The sequence below is a fragment of the Belonocnema kinseyi genome, chromosome 2, assembly GCF_010883055.1.
Source record: "Belonocnema kinseyi isolate 2016_QV_RU_SX_M_011 chromosome 2, B_treatae_v1, whole genome shotgun sequence".
Taxonomy (NCBI): domain Eukaryota; kingdom Metazoa; phylum Arthropoda; class Insecta; order Hymenoptera; family Cynipidae; genus Belonocnema; species Belonocnema kinseyi.
The window spans coordinates 55,697,934-55,720,338 of record NC_046658.1 but is presented as its reverse complement, the minus strand read 5'-3'; the positions used below and the strand labels follow the sequence as shown (position 1 = coordinate 55,720,338).

Sequence of the window (22,405 nt, the reverse complement as noted above, 5' to 3'; positions counted from 1 at the left end):
AATTTTGAAAACGCTATAACCCTGAGAATTTTCTTTTTATCGAAAAAAGTCATGAGGATAAATTGTTTGTTCTTTTCAATACTATAAATATCCGTACATAGAATTTTCAAATTCAGAAAAAAGGGGTCTCAAAAATTTTCAAAATGCGCTCACTTTTTGAATCATTATCAAAAATGGCTGGTTAACGTACTCGTCCTTTTTTTAGGACCTAGAAAAAGTGTGCCAAAGATGGGTTTGATTCGTTCATTTTTTCGAGAGTTATCGTGTTTATGGATGGACGGACGGGCGGACAGACAGACAGACGCCATTGTGAAAACCTGATTTTCAGATTCAGGGGGTCGCGAAACGTGGAGATCCGTTGAATAAGTGTGATGTCAAATTTCCGACAATTCTAATACTTTCTCAATCTTAAATGATGAGAATGTAAAAAAATGTAAATTGATCATACAAAAAAGATATTAAAAAAACACAAAGTAACTGTAAAGTAACTAAAATTAAGTTACAAATTACTGCAAAAATCGTAACTAAGTTACGTTACAAGTTACTTTAAAAAAAAGAACTAAGTTACCCTAAGAGTTACAAATAACGTAACTTTTTAGTAACTTAGTTACTTGTAACAAGTTACTACCCAACACTGATACATGTACACCCCCCGACGACCCTGATTGTGATAAATAATAAATGTGAAACGTACGCCAATTAAAATATCGAAATCATTTATATCTAGTTCAAAAGAAACACAACTCACAAAATGAAAAATATCTCAAGAGTATAACTCAATGACGGCCACAAATTGAAAAATAGTTACTAAGCTATTCATCCATAATATATTCGTTCTCAGGTTGCGTCATGAGAAATTCCATTTGGCTTAGATTTTTTTTTATTTGATCAGATAAAGCATTTTTGTCAGGATAAGAATTCGGCTGATTTCACACTGGCTGAAAATTTCCTTAAGTGTCCGTCGCTGGCGATTTGTTTGATTGTGTGCACGAAAAAAGGGTCGGAAGAGAAGACGAGATGATTGGCGTTGAGATCTCCGAGATTTATGGTCGTCAAGGATCGCAAGTTCAGAAATCATGTAGTTGTACACATTCACATTTGACACGCAAGGTCGCACCTCTTTTAGCGTTCGAGGTATGTGTCGATGAACACGCGTCGAGAAAAGGCCGATGGACCCCTCGTTAGCTTATTGTGTGCGCGTCGACTTACAAAAATAAAATATTGACTATTCAGAAACCAAGTTGCAAATGATCACTATTAGTTAGACGAGTAAAATTATCGAAAACCTTTCGATTCCAGCCTTTCTGAATGCTCGATTCGACTGAAACTTATACGATATAGAGATATAGATATAGAGAACTACATTCAATACATTTGTTAATTAGGTATCTAGTAACACCTGGGATCAATGGACCCATTTGGGTTATTGTTAGAAAATTCAATGGACCCGTTTAGGTTATTATTGGAAAATTCAGGCTTGACAGAGATAGGTTTTATATTTATTGTAAATATTTTAGATCTTGGACTCACAAATAGTCTCGATTCGTCACGACCTCGAATATGCTAAGCATGGACGGGTGTGGTTTGCGCACGGATGGGTTATAGAGATTTTCGCTTAGCCATATTTTTACTCCGTTTAACTACATTCGAGTGGGTAGTTTTATCCCGAGAATATATGTGAATGTCCATATTCAAACTAGTCTTCCTGTAGTTGGCGGTGCTTAGGAGTTTTAGTTTTCTGCAGTTTTCCACTTCTCTGGCCAAGTGTGCAGGCGAATGCGGGCGGTTGTAATAAAAATTCATCTGCAAACGGCATGGGATTTAGAGACACGATAGAATTGAATACGTCCGACATTACATAGAAGCTTATTTGAAAGTTTCGGGGGGGGGGGGGGGGGGTAATTGGAGTACTTGGGGTTAAGTTAAAGGATTCGTGACATATTTCGAAAAGATTCTCTGGGCTTTTGATGCTTGACACCATCCAATCTAAAAGTACAAAGGCTCGTTTTAAGTGGTAGATGGCGCAAGTTAGGAAAGTCAAAACAAGAAGGGTGCATCTGTCGAATTGCAGACGCACCTTATCTATTACGGAATTGTCCGACGTGCTGGATTACGTGAACAGATGTTCAATGAATCGGGTCTAGTTCCGCATGTTGTCAGTCCCCTCGGTTTACATAGATTTGTTTGACGTTCCATGTCCATTGTTTTCATTGTTTTCACTTCATTCTGGCTTACGTAAACTTGAATCTCACTTTCAGGGGCTTGGCAGCTATTAACGTTTTCAATAGACCTCTGTCAAAACCGATAAACCAAAACGAACTCCTTTTCCGGCCTCCCGCAGTCATGTTGCTTGATAAAGTAATTGATAAATGAATAGAGATGGCACAAATTTAGATCAACTTTACCTTACATTGACAACATTTTGTTTTTAAAATCCTGCATTTAGATCAGGTTGAAATAAATCTAGTTGGAATGACAAGGATTCGCTGCTAAGAGAATCGTGGGCAATCACTTGATTAATGGATATTGAGTGAGTTTTCACGAAAACAGAAAAGTAAATTATTTTAACTAGAATTAATGTAGTTGCAATTTTTTAGAACATATATGAATTTTCAAAAAAAATGGTAATTTTTAACCAAGAAAGATACAATTTTAACCAAAAAATATTACTTGTCTGTTAGAAAAGATACATTTTCAATGCAAAGGGACGAATTCTTGACCAAAAAAGATGACTTTCACAAAATAGATGGATTTTTAATAAAATAATTAATTTTGTTTGTTTGTAAAATGATGCATTTTTAACCAAATAGATAAATTTTCAACTAAAAAAGATAAATTTTACACCAAAAAAGACAAATTTTCAACAAACTGCATGAACTTTCAAACAGAAAAAGTGAATTTTTTAAACTAAATAATTGAATTTTCAACCAACAAAGATGAATTATCAAGAAAGACGGAATAATTCATATTTCAGCCAAGACAGATTTTTATTTAAACATATAATAGTTGAATTCAACCAAAACATTCGGATTTTGAACAAAATAATTGAATATGGAGTCTAAAAAGATTAATTTTCAACTAAGCAGATGCACTCTTATCTAAACGCGATGGAATTTCTACCAAAAGAGTTCATTTTCAGCACGAAAAGATCAGTTTTCAAGAAAATGGTTAAATTTTCCAACAAAGAGATCAATTTAAAACTAAAGTTATAAACCTTCAACAACAAAATGAGTCTTAAACATAAAAAACTTAAACAAGATTAAAATTTAACCAAGTAGATTATTGTTCTGCCAAAAATGAGCAATTTTCAACAAAGTAATTGTTTTTTTAAAAACAAAAGAAAGGAATTCCGAAACCTGAATAATAGTAGGAGTCTATTTAATTAAAATGAATCAACTCTTTCCCAAAAATATTTGAATTTTATTTTTGGATTCTATTGATTGAGAGTGAAAAAAAAGAGAAACCGGTAAGCTGCTTGATAAAAGAAGAAAAAATGGGAATTCTTTTCAAAAGGGGGAAAAAGAGGGTCGAAAGTCTGAAATATAAAAGTGATTTTCAAACTCATTAAGTTATTATTGAGCTCACCGTTGCAGGGCCATCTTTCAGAAAAGAAATATTTTCAAAAACTCTAATGGTCATTTTAGAGATTGGAAATTATTAGCCATGCAGGATAATATGGAATATTGATGATAAACTGTAGGGATATTGAAAATTGAAACTCAGTTCGCTGGATCAATAATCCTTTTCCCGTTAATCAACATATTCCGGTATATTCACAATATTATTAAAACAATTTTGCCGCGTCAAATAACCGTATATGCTAGTTGAAGGGACGTATTTTCATAGTTTTTTCACTAATTGTAAGCATGCACCTTGTCATTCCGACCGGGGTAAAACAGTTAATTCCTTGCATACAGATGCGATTTTTTTCTTCGTAGAGATTTATTTGGTGATTTGTCAATTAAATCAGAATTAAAGCATAAAACTATGATTTACTTAAGTATCTCTGAGTATACAGTTTAAAATCAGTTGGTTCTATAATAATTTGTAGATTCATATACTCTCGTAAAGTTTTTTTTATAATCGATAAAACGGTAAAATCCAGGATTTATTGAATTCACATATAATTCAGATTCGCGTATATAAATGGCGTTATTTTAGGATCAAACTGCTCTGATGTTGTGGAGGGTCGAGATAAATCGTCTAGGAAATTCTCTTCGCAGGGCCGCAACGGGAGATTCATCGGTCGCAAGCACGCGAGCATAAACTTGTCACGAGCTCCTTATTTATCGAATTGTCTTAATAGGATATTCGTAAGAGAAAATCTACTAGCTTTTATGCCGTCAAGTTGACTTAATCTTGTGAAATACAAGCAGTCACCTAACTCTCTTAGGAACAGTGAATAACCGGAATTTTAAAAAGTAAATTAATTAGAAATTCACTACTGGACCCATAGTACATTATGCAGACCATAAAGATATTTGACATTCAAAGATGTTTCTTTTTTTAAACTCATTTCATTTAATGAATTTATGCAAGGTGATACAGCTTTTTAAAGCACTGAAATATAAATTCACGTTTTCAATCATTAATAATAGCAATACAATAATAGTCCGTGAATTATGGGGTAAAAACCAGATTTTGCACAATATATATGTCTGAGATAATTATAACGATGCGAATTTCGGTAAGAATATTAAGATTTTTTATTGGATAGAATAGAGTAATAGACACTGCTTTTCAAATATCAGTTTTTAAAATCATTTTTTAATATATAGAGAATGTTTCGTTCCGATAAAAAATCTGCGTTCAAAAATTAATTTTTAAGTGGTTATATTAACACTTATTAGACAGAGTTATAGGCTTTTTCATTTGAACAGCTGATTTTTAACCCATTTTTATTTGTACTTGCGTCATCAAAACATCCAGCAATATTTAAAAAAATCGAAAGACGTTAATTGAAATAAAAAATATTAAAGCCTGCAACTTCGAAAAGATAAGGAAAATATCTTTAAAATATTAAGGTTCAGATAGGAGGCGTTGAGGTAAATTTACATGAATATTAATATAAATAAAATTTATATCAATACATATATTGGAATACATTTTATAATGTAATTGACGATTCAGCAGTCTGCTTATGGTGAACATGGAAAATGACAAAATAAACACATTGTCGCTCTCGTAGGTGTATGGACATCGCCTAGGAAGAATAATCAATTTCCCACATGCGTTTGAATCACATTACAATCATTAATCTCGCGATTTATGCAACCACCCACGTGCATTTCGAGCAACTGTGTACTATTCGCAACCATGGGAGTAGAGAGTGCACAGGAATTTATCGATAAATTACAGATTACCAAATACTGGTGAATAATCACGTGAATAAATTTGTATCTCTGTCTCGAGTTATTGTTGTAAAATTAGGTAAACGTATTTACATTTCAATGTCACACGAATGTCAACTGCAACTCCGGAGATTGGATTATTTTAGTGCACAATATCAAATGATATAATCTGAAGAGATAAAAGCTTAAGTGTATTACGAACCTCATTAAGAGATATAAATACCTTGGAATTATAATTAAATTTTGAATGGAAATGTATGGTAAGAAGAAACGAAGAAACAAGAAAGGAAGTCCTAAATAATAGAGAGCGAATGATTTGGAATAAAATTTTATTTGGCCGCTCTACCGAACACATGTCGTTTGAGAAAGCAAAAAGAATGGTGTGGCTATTACTATAAAACTTTTGACTGTCCGCGGAGAATTTAACTACCACTGACAAAGAATCTGGTGTGCGAAATGCCGTCCAATATGAATATCAAAGCATTCGCTTCTGCAAACGAATGTTTCCCTTGGCCGTTGTTCGTTTGAGATAGTTCAGGTTTTACTTGTTGGTCAGGCTTATGATCCTCGTTTCTTTTTTCTTTTCCAACGGGTTTTTTATAGCTTTGTAAATCTCAAATCGCAGGTCTCAAAAGAAAATCAAGAAAATGACGAAAAAATAAATTGAATTGCGATACTTTATGATCCCACTACTTTAAATAAGAAAATAGATCCATGAGAACAATAATTAGCATTATGAATTTGGCGAGTGCTTGACTTTATTTCCTTCTTACAGATTCAAATATCATCTCGATTTAAATATATTCAAAATCTCTCTATAAACGAGTTTATAATGTGCCCTGAAAAAGTATGACTAGGCTAGACCCCTTTTTTGGGTTCAGAGGGCTATTTGTTGTACACTTCTTTCTTACTTCTGCAGTATGTTTCGTTGCGTGATTCATTTCGAAATAAAAAAAAAACACTTGGAGTACCTCTTTTGTGTGAAAATTACTGAATAAAAACAAGTTTTACATTGTATGAGAAGTACATAAGCGATATTAATATCATTTTGAAAAGACTCACCGGCTCTGAGTGCATCCATTGGCACGCTGGGATAGGGAATGCTGTAAGGGTATCCTTCTTTCCTAAGAGTTTTTGGTTTTCTTCTGGGTCGATACTTGTAATCCGGATGCTCCTTCATGTGCATAGCTCGTAACCTCTTTGCCTCGTCGATAAAAGGTCGTTTGTCATCTTCAGATAACAACTTCCATTCAGCGCCTGTGCAGAAAAGAGGATCTTAGATTAAAAAAGGGATTTAAAATTATAAGAGGATTTCAAATTAAACTACAAAAAAACATTCAGTTTTTTCACCCGTCTACAGTCAAATAAAAGAGTTTTTCACGGTGAAAGAACAACTCTTTAATTTTTTTTCTCTATTTAAACGCTGTAGCCTTTATTTGCGGTTTCTATGAACAATGGCATGTCATTATAGTCAAGTGGAAAATTTCTTTCTCACTTTGAAGCCTTAATAACGTGTAAACTGCCGCACATGCAGGAGCCTGTTCAATATGCGTATTCCAAATTGTAAGAACTGCGTCAGTGTCAACGCGCTAGGAACAAAGCCAGGAGAAATATAGTGAGGTGTTGGTAAATGAAAAGCATTTATTTTAAACTTTACGCGCAATTAACCTCTGTCTTGTAGACTTTTTTTGCAAATTTAAATCTGATTTTAGGGATAAGTAACTGACAAATTGTGAAGATTTTTTAAGATTTAGATTATGTTTTATTCATCCGGATTGACAAACAGCACGGAGAAATATTTTCAAGAACTATCTATGCACGTAGTCCCTTTTGTGGATATCTCGCCAGTTCTTTATCGATTTGCATAAAATCTTTTGTAATCAATAAAAAAATTGTTACAAAAATAAATTCCGTGCATACGTATTGTCAATGTCTTAGAAACTGGATACAGCAAATTCAGAAAAAGTGACTGATGTACCATTTTTTGCATTTCAGTCCACCTGTAGCCTGAAAGTTTTAAATAATTCGTCCAAAATTTCGAAATAAATTAGATACATGAAAGTCTAGGGTCATTTTTCAGGAAATTTGGATTCACTTATTATTACTACAAATATTTCACCTGTTAGGCCTAAAATTCGATTTTTTAGCAGTTTGGTCAACCTATAGCGTACAATACTTTACCGATTTATCTTAAAATTTGATAATTAATTGACTAGAAAAAGATCAAGTACAATTTTATAGGAAATTTTGATTCAATTATTGTTTCTAGAAATATTTTATGTCTGAAATGTTTTTTTTTCCTTTAACATAGCTAAACTTTTTATTAGCCGAAACTTTTTTATCGTAGATATTTTGATGAGATCTATAAAATATACACGAATAAACTTTTTGTTGTACTATTCATTACAAATCTGAAAACTGAATAATTCTTCATGGAAAACATTCTAATGGAACATATTTGATGTCGTTAAATTGGGAAATTTTTCAATTACAGCGACCGAAATTTAACAGTTACTAATTGGAGAAGTTCAAAATAAATCATTTTTACTTTGAAGCATTGCAAATTGAGAGCTTAGGAACTTCCAGCAATATAGATTGAAAAATCATTAAATAGCAATCAAATATCGTCAAATAAAAATTGTGCAACTTTGAAATATTTCTTTTGGGCGTGTTCCAACTTTTTTTTATTTAAAAAATTTTTTCTGGCTTAAAATAAAAATAATTTAGAGGTGAAAGGTACGAAACCTAACATTTAGAACTTTTAGGCTCTTGTATAATAACTGTTATTTCTTTGACGGCTAATAATAGCACTTATTGGTCATTTTTCCACCTGGAAAAGGGGTAGTGTGTAACCAATCTCACCCTTCCCCTTTACCAGGCCACTCTTTCCACCTTCCCCTTTACCAAGCCACCCTTTCCACTTAAAATGAAAAAAATTTATATGAACATTTAAAATTTATAAATGAACCAAATTTGTTTTAGTATTATAAAATTTCCAAGTAATCAACCGTTAAATATTAAAATAACTTAAAAATGATTAAAATTTATTGTAAAAAGAAATTGAAATCTATTAACCTGTAACATTAATAAAATCTTTAATCGTTTCATATTTATTTTCCACATAATCAATGCCTTCTTATTTTTCGAGGTTTTCTTATCTCGATCTGCTTTTTTGAAAATACCAGAATGATACACTGAAGAAAATTTGTACTCTGTTTTTTCTACAAAGTTTCATAATATTATTTGCAAAATTAAAAAAGCGATGTGATCTTTCGTTGACAAATTTGATATTGTCTTGTACAAAACCAATAATTGAAAACCAAATTGTCAATTAAACTATATATAAAAAAACATATAAAAAAATCAATGATTAAAACACTACATGTTGATCATTTTTGTATTTTTTTTGTTGGCAAAATTTGAAAAAGTCATCAAAGTAACCTTACTCTACTTCTTCATTTTCGTTATAGGTTTTTGGATTAGAATAATATTTGTTAGTGAGTTAGTCGATTGAAACAATTTTACTTGTAAGAATTTTTTGAAAGTTGAAACTTCCAGTGACAGTTTCAATAACCAAAAAGAAAGAACTATCCGAGTTATGAGTTCCACTCTAATCATTTAAATTGCCAGGGGCATTTGGCAATTACAGATTCAAACATTCAAAATATTTGAACGCATTTCCTCTTTTTTCCATTGTGAAAAGGTTTTTGTTCTCCAACGATGTGCCAAAGGGCAAACAAGGAAGGGTCGTGACGAGGTTAAGTAGCAGACAAGAGGCGAAAAAGGGATCCGATATATGAGCAAAAAAAACATTGACGTATCTATGAAGGCATTAATTTATAGTGAAATCTTCATTTAGAGTTCTATTCTGTTATTTTCATTACCGTCTTAGTTTTTAAATTTATAGCGCCAAAAATGAAAAACTATTGTATTCTCTAAAGTTTTTCCAACATCTATTCTCAAACTGTTTTAGTTTTGACTTTCAAAAAGAAGTTTGCAAGACTAATTAGGTTGCTACAAATACATATTTTGAATTTGTCACAAAAAAGATGAGTTTACATTTTCAGTTATAATAAATTTTCAACAGAAAAAAACGAATTGTCAACTAAAGAAATAAACATTTAACTACATTTTGAATCTTAAACCAAATACTTCAATCTTCCGTCAAGAAGATTAAATTTCTACTAAAAAAGACGAATTATCAACAAAATAGTGGAATTTTTAACTAACAAAAATAAATTTCAACAACAACAAAAAACATAATAGTTCAAATTTCAGTTGAAAAAATCATTTGAAATAAAAAAAAACGAATTTTCAGAAAAGTAGTTACATATTCAACCAAATAAATAAATTTTCAACAAAAACGGTTATAGTTAAATTTTCGGTTAAAAAAATCCATTTTGAAAAAAAAAATAATAATTTTCAACATAGACCAAAATCTCGCTTTTAGTCAAGTGTCGAGGGTTGCCTTCAGATAGCCTTGGACTGAACTCTTGGTAGTGGGGGGGGGGGGGGGCCTAAACAGCCAGGGTCGCCTGAACCGTTTCCAATTGTATTGCATGCTATTGCGTGGTACACTGTACCCGCCCACAGCGCCTTTCCACGACGCTGCTGGTTTTTTCAGGCGAGAATCGCAACTGCTTACGCCCTGCCCCCACTGACAAACTGCAAGGACCAGCAGTTCTACAAAAGTAGAGAACCGGATGACTGAGAACGAGATTATAGTGTAATATTTAGTCAAATTTTCAATCTAGGTGACGAATTTTCAATCAAAACGATAAATTGTTACCGAAAAAAAAAGATTTTTAAATAAGCTTTTGACTAAGTGTGCGGTTGATGTTTCAACCACAAAAGATTCTAATTATAAGCAAAAACAGTTGAATTTAACAAAAAAAACGAAAGTTCAAAAAAGGAGTTGAATTTTCAACAAATTTATATTTTTTACCTACATCATTGAATTTACAACACAAGCAAACGACGAATTTTTAACCAGCAGGAACGAATTCCATGCTTGTTTAATTAACGGAATTTATACCGATGTTCGTTCCATAGGTTTATAAAATCTTATTCAGACTTTGTGTGTAGCGGAGGAGGAAGGGGGCAGAGCAAATATTGTGACAACTTACACAGAGAAAAGGGGGATTGAACATTTTAGAAAAATTATCGAAAATTCCCCGAATCTTTCAAGTTTTTCCTTACATTCGATGAGTTTCCACGAGTTCAGTAGTAAGATAGGTTTTGATGTCCCTGAAAGGCAAGGCAGATATGTGGGTAGGCAGTGTACACCATCGACTGAGAAGTTGGGTGGACGAAGACCAGAGCAGCAAACAGGCACCGAGTTACGTGGACCGATTGTTTCCCCAAGAATTAATTACCACTTGTTGTGAAGCGCAAAACAAAGCGAGAAGCCCGGCATCTAGCGACGAGCGGAACCGAGCGAAACTCGCCTCAACGCACTGCCAGGGCGTAACAGAACGGAACAGGAACAACTACTGTGTGCAGAAACGTTGCCCGGACTCTTGTACCACGTAGAGAAACAATAGAAACAAAGGTGGTGCCGTCGACGATAACAAAAGCCTACGACGTCGTCGCTGCTGGAGCGACGTCTCTAAAATAAAATAAAACATCCTCTTCTTAAAACTCCACTTTCGTATTGCCCTTTTTTCATTTTTTTATAAATGTGTTTGATTCGCATTTAATACCGCATAAATCCAAACGAATCTGGCTGAATCCGTAATGGAGCCAACCACAAAATACATGTTTTAGATTGTGCAAACACATTATAAACCATAACGTATCCTTTTTGGTTTGGAAAAAGACATTTTGAAATGTTTATTCGGCAATTTTTATTCACAAATTAAACTGAAAATTCGGATTTAATTGGAATAGGATAAAAAATAATTCAACTTTTCTATAGCTGCGCCCCCCGCGCAGTTCCTGTTACACCTACAGTGGCGCGGCGTCAATTCTCGGAAGAACTATAGAAGTGCCCTAGGGCTATTGAAGAGTTTCACTAGATTAAGTGTCACACGGTAAGCCTCAACCATCTTCAATTAAAAAGTTGTTAAACTCAACATTTCTTTTCAGAAAGCATCTTTCTGATAATTCATGAGCAGTTGAAGGGCAAATTTAAAATCTTGGATAAATCTATATGTCACGATGTTTGTCACCACTAAACTCCGAAAATACTTAACCGATCTTGATGAAATTTTGTATACTGCGTGTAATTTGGTCCAACTTGAAGGATAGTGCACTTTTTATCTCATTTAATTTCTTCAATATTTTTTTGTTGCACTTGAATGTTTTTATCTGTGTACTCCATTATTTTCTAACAGGTGTCGGTGTAAGTTAGTTTGCGGACCGATACTTCAACATTTCACGTTATCTAGGTTGGGTGAGCAGCCAATATATGGTAGGCTCCAGTGGTCCGCTGGAGATATCTGCGATTCACCACGGTAAGTTTACCCCAGTCGCATTTCCCCTGCTGGTATTGTTTGTTTGTTAAATAAATATATATTTTGCAAAAACAGAATGTTACCTGTCTAGAAAAGAACGCGATACTCTTTTTTATGTAAAACATTTTTTTTTTTTAAATGTCAGCAAGAAATAATTGTATTTCCGTTTTTGTTCCATCTAAGTCATTCGGTAAAAAGAAGGCTTTTAAGCGAGCTTCGGTTTTATATTCACATTCATGGCGTTCAAAAACCATTTCATTTACGACTCGAGTTTGTGTCTTTCTGATGAAAGCTTCGTATTATGAATGACCCTGATCTTCTTTTTTTATACCATAAAAGGCGCAAAATGTGACAAAGGATTCCAAATCTCGGAAAAGAATACGATCTACTTTTATGCCGCAGTTGTCAGGACTTCCACCGGCTTCTACATTGTTTCTCGTTTACACTAGAGAATCAGTATTTGCGCACGCGGTAACAATGCTTACGTTCCTACTCAGATTACATTCCGCGCTACCATGGTTCCACTATCACCTGCAAAATCCCTTAACGAGTTGCGTACTTCTCGCGGGAAGAAATATTGTCAAATAAAAAATAAAAATATAGGAATTCTCATCCATAATCGCGTCCTTTTTTTTAGAAGGGTAATCCCTTTTTCGTTTCACTCGTGCACTTCGTTTAATTCGTTCTTTGAATCTCAGGGGATATTTCGAGTGCGAATCAAGATCTTTCATTTCAGTTTTTTTTTTTAAGGAAAATGCATTTCTTTCATTAGTTAAGTTGACTTTTCCCGAATTAATGTTTGAGGTTATTTATTTGATTTATTTTAAAGAAATAATTACACATTAAATTATTGCGGAAGCAAGAAAGGCCTTGCATCACTCCAACACTTTATCACAGTTTTGTGACGGACGTTTAATTCAACTCCGTGTTGCGTAATATTTTTAATATGTAATTTCCTCCCTTATAAGATAAAATTTTGTAACCAGCAGAAGTATCGATTGAGGCTTCCCAATTGTTTGAATGTTATCTTTTGTGATAAAAACCACACTTGTGGTGGCCGCCATGGCTATTCGATGATCCCGCCTCTGATTTTCTCTCGACCCCGGCATGTCACGGCCTCTGCTGCCATCCATTAATTAACGGGCCTTGTACTTTTAAACGATGTTAAATAAACGTTATTGTGCGCTGACGAAGAGTCTGAAAAGCAGACGCCATTATGCTTGAAAGCTCCGTTGGTCCCCAAAAGTTGAGAGAAGGAGAAGTAGTATTGCTTGAGAACATACCTACTAATACTGACGAAGCCTGCAGGCCATTGTTCTAAACAAATACGATTCCACCCTCCACATCCAAACTCCCCTTTCGTTCCCTCGACGCCACAACCTCCAATTCCACCCACTACCATAGCCAACCTTTTCAGGCGAGAGAAAACGTGTATCGATTGGATAAAGCCGTAACATAAATAGAGGCACCGGTTCCTGGTGATGCTAGAAGCGGATCGATCGTTTGACTTTTCGCGTGTTCAGGTGCAAGCAGGTGGCTCTTTTCAATTTTTTTCAATAAAGACTTAACCGTTCGTGATTATTTCATAGGCCATTCAATAATTACTTCACGCTAATTAAAATCAATGATTTTCATTTTTTCAAGCGTTTTGAAAAACTATTAGACAATATTTATATTTGCCATGTGTGCTGTCAGATTGTAAGTTAAAATAATTATTATCTTTAAATTTGTTTGTTTTTGATATTCCATATGTGTGTATCTTATTTTTATTCCACCTTTCAAACCAGCATTGTGATTGACAGACCTTTCATACATTCGATAGTTCGTGCTTGAGTTTAGGGGAAGTGAGAATGCAGTACATATTCTTCAGAACGAGTGCGAATTCAATCTGGTTATTGGATGTTTCTATACCAGTGAACGCTCAAACTTTTAGCGATTCGGCAACGTGAAATGGAAGTTTCCTGACGGCTAGGAGCAAATCTTTTTCAATCTCTGGTTACAACTCGGACCTATTCTTAACTTTTTCCTGCGAGAGAAAATGAAAGTGCTTCTGGCTCAAAGAATGGAAATTACAAATTCAGTGACAATTTCAGATTCTTCACGAACTTCCGTACAAAGGAATTTACAAATTTGCAAAATTTAATCACTTGCATTTTTTAAATTCCTAGTTCCCATCGCTTTTACAAAGGCGCCATTATTCCTGCACTTTCAAGACACGCGACGAACTGGCTGTTTTCCACCCCCGGTCTTTTCCATCGATCGCAGTAATTCCCCTTTCCTCTTTCCGGGAATAATCCTTTTTGTCTCTCTCATCCCCGAAATACCCCTATGCATTGTTGCACCGTTTAAAAAAAGGAAAAAACAAGAAGAAGATTGGGGTTGCATATACGCGTATACATAGACGTGTGTGTAAGGTAAGCGGTGTGGCATGAAAACTGGAAACCGAAGAAGAAAGGGTAGAAAGCGGAGGAGAAGAAGAGGCTTGAGAAGGAAAGAGCGAGCTTTCATCCTAATGAAGTATTTTTGCCGCTTGCCGAAGCCTCTTCTCGTGCTCCAAGCTTTCGAACGTAAAAAGAAACGACTTGCTGGTTGCGCACGCTGAACGTCTCTTTTTTGTAATCTCAGGGGAATGACTGTCGTGTTTAAGTAGACGCATCGAAACACACCCATGTACTTCCAACATTTTATCTCAAAGTTACTCAAAATTAAAAAAAAAATTACATGCGCAATTACAATTTAAAGCTGGTACCACTGTAGAAGTTTGGTAAGCAATGCATCTGTCAAAAACGGTGTCTCTAGTGGCACCTTTCTATGATACAAAACGACTGCAAGGAGCCTTGTTGCTAAATCATGAGTATCGAAACGAAATCAGTCAGGAACGACTGAACAGTTTCCAACTGAAATGCATAATATTGCGCAATATAATAAAGTGAGTACACGCGCACTACGCCTTTTCGCTATGCTGTTGGTGTTTTTCAGATAAGAGTCGTAACCATCTCTAGCCCCGCTCACATGATCGCAGCTTCCGAAGCCTACATCTCGACAAGATTATTTAAGTATCGGTTGATTTTCACTTTTGCAATTTAGCATTTTTATTTAATTGAATTTAAAGTGACAATACTTTTTTTTCTCACTGGTCCACGGCAGTCATTCAACCACTGATTTACATTTTTGAAACGGCAATTTTGAATTTTCAATCCGAAATTATGAATTTTCGATCAAAAATTCATTTTAAAACCAATAGTTAAATTTTTATCAAATGGATTAATTTTTTACCAAAAAGACAAATTTTCCTCGAAAAAGTTAAATTAACCCAACATTTCAATTTTCTGTACAAAAATGTGAATTTTCGAAGAAATAAAATCATTTTCAATCAAATAATACCATAAAAGATAACATATAGAGATACCATAAAGATGCATTTTCAACCAAGAACATTAATATTTTACCAAAAAATATAAATTTTTCATAAAATCCATAAATGTTTAATTAAATAAGATCAATATCCAACCAAAAATGATACAGTTAAATTTCCAACTTAAAAAAAAATGTAAAAAAAATGAATTTGCAACAAATTTTAGTTTTACTCAAACAGAATAGACGAATTTTTCTTTAATCAAACAAAATTTGCAATCATTTTTTTCGTAATTTTTACAAGTTCTTTGAAATTTGTTTAAATTTAATTTTTCTAAGTAGAAAATCATTGATAATTTCCCCAGGAATCTTAAGGAAATATTTTTGTTCTTTTCAAACTTTTAAAAACACAAATTTTCGAAAACTTTAAACGTAATGCTAGTTTTATGTTAATTCTGTACTATTTCCTGATTGCTAGACAACCTGAATAGACTCTCTAGTCTCCGTATGGATTTACGAAAAGTGGAATTTTTTCAGAATGGTTGACGGAACGGAGAGATATGCAATTTTTCACCCTTAAGGAATATATTTGCTACATTTTCCTCTTTTGTTTATCTAGTCTTATATCATGTGACTTGAAAGAAAAAATGCGTATTACATCCAATCCTCGAACTCGTGCCCGTCGCTCTTGAGACGCGCGAAATGAATCGCGGAGTACCCATGACACTACGGTTCTATAGTCTCGCAGGAACAATAACCGTGCGACAAAAGCGCGAACACAAAACGCGTGCATACTGAATTCACCCCTACCGTATTCTCTTTCTTTCTCTTGTGCATACTATTCGAAATTAAAAATGATCGGTCCCTGGACGAAGCTCTGCATCGTGCTCTAGTTTCGGGAAAACCATTTTTGAAAAGAATATTTTGCTGGATTCCAAACTGTATACTATGAATATAATTCATCGAAATTCAGATCATTGTGATGATCTAAAATTTCAGGTTAATTGCTGGTTTTTGAATAAAGAATACCTCATTCTAAAATGACTCATAAATTAAAGAAGTTTGAAGCGTTTTACGCATACATCTTGTTTAAAGTCTACTTTAGAGACAGAAGAGATTTGAATGACATGCATTATTTGCAGAGGCGGACAAGAAAAAGCATCTCGCATTGGTGAGGTAAAATGGGGTGTTGGGAGAGGAAAATAGGAAAAATATTCACTTACCGAGCCTCTTTGAGATTTCGCTGTTGTGCATCTTAGGATTCTCGTGGGCGATTTTTCTGCGCTGAAGACGAGACCAAACCATAAATGCATTCATTGGTCTTTTTATGTGATCCACCTGCAATTTCTTAGCAGCCCCCAAAGGGCTGCCAAGTCCTACCCCCATTGAACCCACCCCCGCACTTCCTGGGGGTGAAGCTCCCGACATTCCCTGCATCCCACGAAGTGTCTCCGAAAAGGCACCGTCGCACATATTGCCGCCGGCTCTGCAAATTCAAAATTAAACATATAATTTCGATCATACATGACGAAGTTCGGAATTACAAGTTAAAGCTTCATTTAATTAATCCTGTTATAGTAAGATTTGCTTCGCAAACATAAACATTCACAGAATTAAGATCTGCAAATCTTCTTCAGATCCTGATTATATATATATATATATATATATTAGGAGCGGTGTATATAAATAAGCACACTGCCATCTACGAGTAGTCATCGACATTGACAAGTAGTAAAAAGCGATGTCAGTCTCATTGTGTTTGCACAGAGCTCAGGGCGATCTTTCGAATCGACGTCTCAAACGTCATACGCAGAAACGAAATAAGCACCCGAGCGTTCGAGTCCTTTGTCCTCGAGGAAAATGCGAATGATGTTCGGATCCTTCCGTTTCTAGTGTCAATCGATCACGAGAACAATAAATAATGCGGTAACCCTGACACAATGAAACCAGAATAGCATATAATATGACTGTTTGTTTAACAATCGTTCAAAGAAGCACAAACGATAGCAGATACACGTGGAGCCAGCAGACTTAATTTATTTTTATTTACTAATTTTTTCTTTATTTTCTTGTTATCCACCACTCATCTATAAATTGCAATGTTACACACCACTAAGGTGAACCCCCGCCCACTCAGCAATCTGTACCCACCCACCCCATTGATAGGTGGAGCGAGTGCTTCACCACAACAAAATAGGTTTGGGCGCCACTGCAATCTTCATTGTTGAATTTTATAAAGTACAAAACTTAATATCCATGTATTGTAGAATTACGGAAAATAATCAAGTCCATTTTTTGTATCAGGATTACTTAAAAATCCACATATCGAAATTTCCTTACTTTCCTCACAGTTTTCCTGACCAATTTTTCATTTTCCCCGACCGTTATTATTACGTAATGGGTCACACACATATATTTCAACTTAGAGGTCCTGAATTTTTAAATAAATACTTTTGTGTTCTAGCCGAAAAGATGAAATTTCAACTAAGAGGATCATTTTCTACCAAGAAATCCCAATTTTCAACAAAATATAAGAAGGTTCATCTAAAATATAGATCAAGTTTAAGTCAAAAAGAATGTTTTGAACATAGAAAAATAAACTTCAATAAAGTAGTTAAATTTAACTAAGATTAATTTTCTACCAAGAAGACAAATTTTCAGCCAAATAGTTCTGAAAAAACATTTTGTTCAACAACAAAATGTTTGCGAACTAAAATTATGGATCATGAACGAAAAAACTGAATTTTTTAAGAAAGTAGTTCTAATTTTAGATAAGTCGCTGAATTTTCAACAAAGCAAAAAATAAAATTCCAACCAAAAATCTAATAGTTGATACTTTAAATGAAAAAATTTGAATTTTGCACCAAAAAACAGTTAAACTAATGAAAAAATATGCACTTTCAACATAACAGTTGAATCCTCAAACAATACAAATTAATTTGCAATCAAACAGTTACGTTTTGAACAAAAAAGGGATTAAATTACGACCGAAAGAGATGAACCTTCAAACTCTAAAGAAGAATTTTAAACAAAAAGAGTTGAATTGTTAATCAAAATACATTTGTTAATCAATAAAGAAATATAATTTCATCCAAAAAGTTGGAATTTTCGTGCTAAAAAGACGAATTATCTAGGAAACAGTAGAATTTTCAACATAAAAGTTAATTTTAAACCAAATGGTTGATTTTTTTAAACTAAAATGTTGCATTTTATTGTGATTTCATTAAGAGAATCAACATTTCAGAAAAACCCTCACATTCACTGACTTTCCCTGAGGTTCCAGAATTCCCTGACCTATAGAATCCCTGTGTATCAACAAAAGTGTATTATAAACGGTGGAAAACTTTTTAAAAATAATTTTGTCATAAAATGTCGATTCAATAACTTCGATTCTACCTTTGAAGTGTCGGTTTCAAACGTTTTCATATTTCAATTTCTACATTAAAGTTTTTAAATCCAAATTAAAATGTTCTTTAAATGATTGTGAACTTATAAATAGAACTCAATTTGAGTGAATTCGTATAAGTTAATTTAACAAAATTAGTGTTGAGTCATCGTGACTCAGATAGTATCGTGATTATCGTATGTTCCAACACTACAAAGCTTTGGCAGACACGCTAGTGGGGGTTCGATCCCCAAAGCAGGAAGCATGGCTGGATGTGTTTTCAGAAAGATTCGCTTCTGTTCCATGGCATACTGGTGCGACTATAAACATTCAATTATTTAAAAAAATTAAACTTGAATTTAATTTTATGATTTGGTTTTGTTGTTTTTTGTTGTCAATGCGAAAAGTTTCATCGTCGAAATTTCAAGATTAAAAATTTAGGAAAATCTTAATCTTGAGTACTTATGTTCAGGAGATAATATGCAAGACTATTTCATTAAAACTACAAAGAAAGTACATATGTGTCAGTAATCTGTCATGATTTGAGAAAACACCGTTAACTCCGAAATGAAAGAAGCCGAGAAAATCGACGAAAACTGTTCAAACCTTTCTTCGCGGGTATCGCGGATTTTAATTCATTTTCCGCATTTTTTGTTGTTCTCGACTAACTTGAATATAAACTTTTCATTTTTGCAAAAAAAAAAAATTATTAAAAAATGTTAGTAAATTCTCTAAAATGCAGTCATCGTTGTTGATTGGGATACTGAAATTCAGAAAACGCCATAACGGGCAGTTACGGCTCTCTCCGAGTCACAGACCTCAGAAATCCGTCATTTGAGAAAACGCCGTTCACGGAAAAAGAATATGCAGCTCAAAATAAATGCAGTTAGGGCGGCTTTTTCTCGAATTTTTCTGTGACGTATTCAGCTGCCCATGATTTGAGCCCGCATTCAACTACGGCTCTCTTTCAAATCACGACTCGTCAAATTTTGCAGTTAACGACGTTTTTCCAAAATTTAGGAATAATTATTTGAAAAGTTATTACCAATTTGAAAAAATTAATTTAATAGCCAGGTGCATTTTTTCTTCCTGATTCCAACGATAAAAAAACTCATTTTTCGATTTTTTGCAATTAACGGTGTTTTCTCAAATCATAACATTAATGGTACATATAACCGATTATAATGATGAAATTTTGCTTAAAATCTTTGATTACATGAAGTTACTAATATTAAAGAATTTAATTATCTGAAAGTTATTAATTAAAAGCTCGGCATGAATACTTTTTGCTTAAAATGCACAATCTTTATACATAAAATATTAAATTTTTTAACAACGACCACAAATCTACCAGTCTGCCAGAAAGTAACTGCGTCCACAAAAGGAAGAAAGAAAGAAAAATACTCAAACATCGTTCTCACCTTTTTTACATTTTACAACAATGGTACCGAGGGTAAAGTTTCCCGTAGGTAGATGAAGATGTGTTTTCTAGTAAAAAACCTACGACTAAAAAAAATCTGTCTCTTAATGGACACGAGTATTTTAAGCCCACGAAAGTATTGCCAGTGTCTGCGTATATTTAAATTTGTTAGGCAAATGTGATGCATTGTCAATGTTCAAGTGTTAACCCTTGTGAACCCATGACCGCTGGTACCGGACAAAACCATTGCAGACTCGCAAAATGTTCGTTTAAGTCATTGCTAATTTATTGTTAGAATTACCTTCAACCCCGACGCTGATTCTGAGCGATGAGTTGTGTCGACAGTTGGCATAAGGCAAAATATAAATTTCTTGCAAAGATTTCCAAATCGAAAACTTTGCTTTTTAACATTTTTAAACGATAATTTGTTTGCGGTGGTTGATGTACAAGCTCTGACATATGTTGCAACAATTATTGCTTCGAGTAATAAAAGAGGGACAAGAAATTTGTCCACGCTTACAGTGACACATTTCATTGACACGTTGGCGCTACTATACAAGGTGTTGAATTTATTGATGCAGATGTCTCTGAATCATCAGAAACATCAATGTGTCAGCGATGAATTCCATTATTTAATTACTATAAAATGAAAAGCCGCCATTTCATTATGAATAGTTGATCTTGGAATATTCTCTGTTTTTAACAAAAACAAAAAAAAAACGAAGTTTAGGACTTATTCATAGAAGTAGGCCTTACTGAAGATATGTACATAATTTGTACAACAGCTGCAGATTTTCGAAGTCAGAAAATTTCTCAAGAAATCGTTGCAGGTAGAGAAGTAAAATTTCCTTTTGAGATTACCTAAGACCTAAGTTTTTACTGCTTGCGGACCAGAGAAGGAAGGGATTCTCTGAAGTTGAAGGTCAATCTGTGTTTCTTAGCTTTAGAATTTAGAACAGCTACCATAAATTAAGGATCCTAAAAAAAAAGTTAAGAAAAAGAGACTTAGAATTTTCACCAGAGCCTAAGAATTCAAAAATATTGTTTGCCTCTTCCTTGTACGATTTCTCTTTTAATGTCTTACAAGTTTTAAGTTTTAAGACTCCAATGTTTGAATTTCAAAGCGAACTGAAGAGTTGCCAGAATTTCTTGAATCTGTGAAAATGAATCCTGATTTGGAATAGAGTAAGGAGAAAATACAATTTTTTTGAGTAGGTTTTACTATACGGCACGTTCTATTTTAAAACGCAACGCCGCCCGCCAACTATTAAAAGAAGTAGAAAAAAATTAAATACGAATTATTTTATTTTTTTGTTCTTTTTTTATTTTTAATATGGAGATGTACCTACAGTGAGAACTAATTCACCGATTTACATGAAACTTTGCATGAATTTAGTACATTAGGAATGAATATGTCTTTTTGTCAGGAGAATGTGGTACATAAAAATACCAGAGAGTTTGGTTTGATTTTATGTAAAAAAACTAACAATTTTCAAAATATGCAGACTCAAACCTATCATGGACTAAATGTATTATTCTTATATTAAAAAAAAAAATGTTGGGAATAATTAAAACTAATTATTAGAGAAATGGACTGACACACAAATTTGAAAGAAAATAACGACTATAGATGACGATTGTATACCAATGTTGTTAGAAAAATGTATTACTGTATGTAGATTTGTTATTATCACTAAAAATAAATAAAGAATGTGTGAAAAAAACTCCGCAAGTACCAACAAGTACATTTCATTAAAAGGAATGTTATTCAAAATAGAAAATTAATTATTACAGTAATTATAAAATCAGTGCCAAAATAATAATAAAAATAATGTCTTTATAAGTGAAAAAAGTGTGCCAACATCAAATAATAAGACTAATAAATTATAATGCAACAGGCCTGCCAAAATGCTTTCTTTTCTCTAAAGAAAAGGACATCCTGTCTACCGTTGCTCTCTGGCCAACAGCTCAGCTATGAAAATTAAATACTTAAATAAACAGTCATAATTTTAAGTTTTTATTATTGAATACGCTTCGGTTTAATCGATTTTATAAATCAAGAATTTCAAAGCTTGAATGTATCGTGTGATAACATTTTTTAAATTCATTTCTCGAAGAGTGTGCCTTTATTTCAATTTGATAGCTTTTAAGGTTTTTCTTGTTTCAATTTGTCAGGTTTTTTCAATATTTCTAATACGATGGGGAAAACTATTGTAGAATTGAAAAAAAGTAAAGCTGTTTTGATTTTTTTTTAATTATTACACCAAATTTTCTCAAAATACCAAATTTGTTTCGTTAAAATTTGGAATATTAATAGGTATCTAATGTAGTCCACTTAACACGCATTTTAAACCTGGTGTATACTTGTATTTCGGCAACAACAAAATTATATGTTTTCTTACTGTTCTCGAATTTACTGTATTTTACTGTTATGTATTAT

General features: G+C 33.4%; 1 protein-coding gene across 1 annotated transcript in view; it reads right to left on the bottom strand.

Annotated features, from left to right (window-relative positions):
* Positions 1-22,405, bottom strand: part of LOC117167041 (transcription factor Sox-19b-like) — a 39,346-nt gene that overhangs the window by 10,943 nt on the left and 5,998 nt on the right. Inside the window, exons 2-3 of the mRNA XM_033351613.1 lie at positions 16,384-16,646; positions 6,414-6,608 (exon numbers count right to left, since the gene is read on the bottom strand). Coding sequence (XP_033207504.1) covers positions 6,414-6,608; positions 16,384-16,646 — 458 coding nt within the window. The remainder of the gene's footprint in view (positions 1-6,413; positions 6,609-16,383; positions 16,647-22,405) is intronic.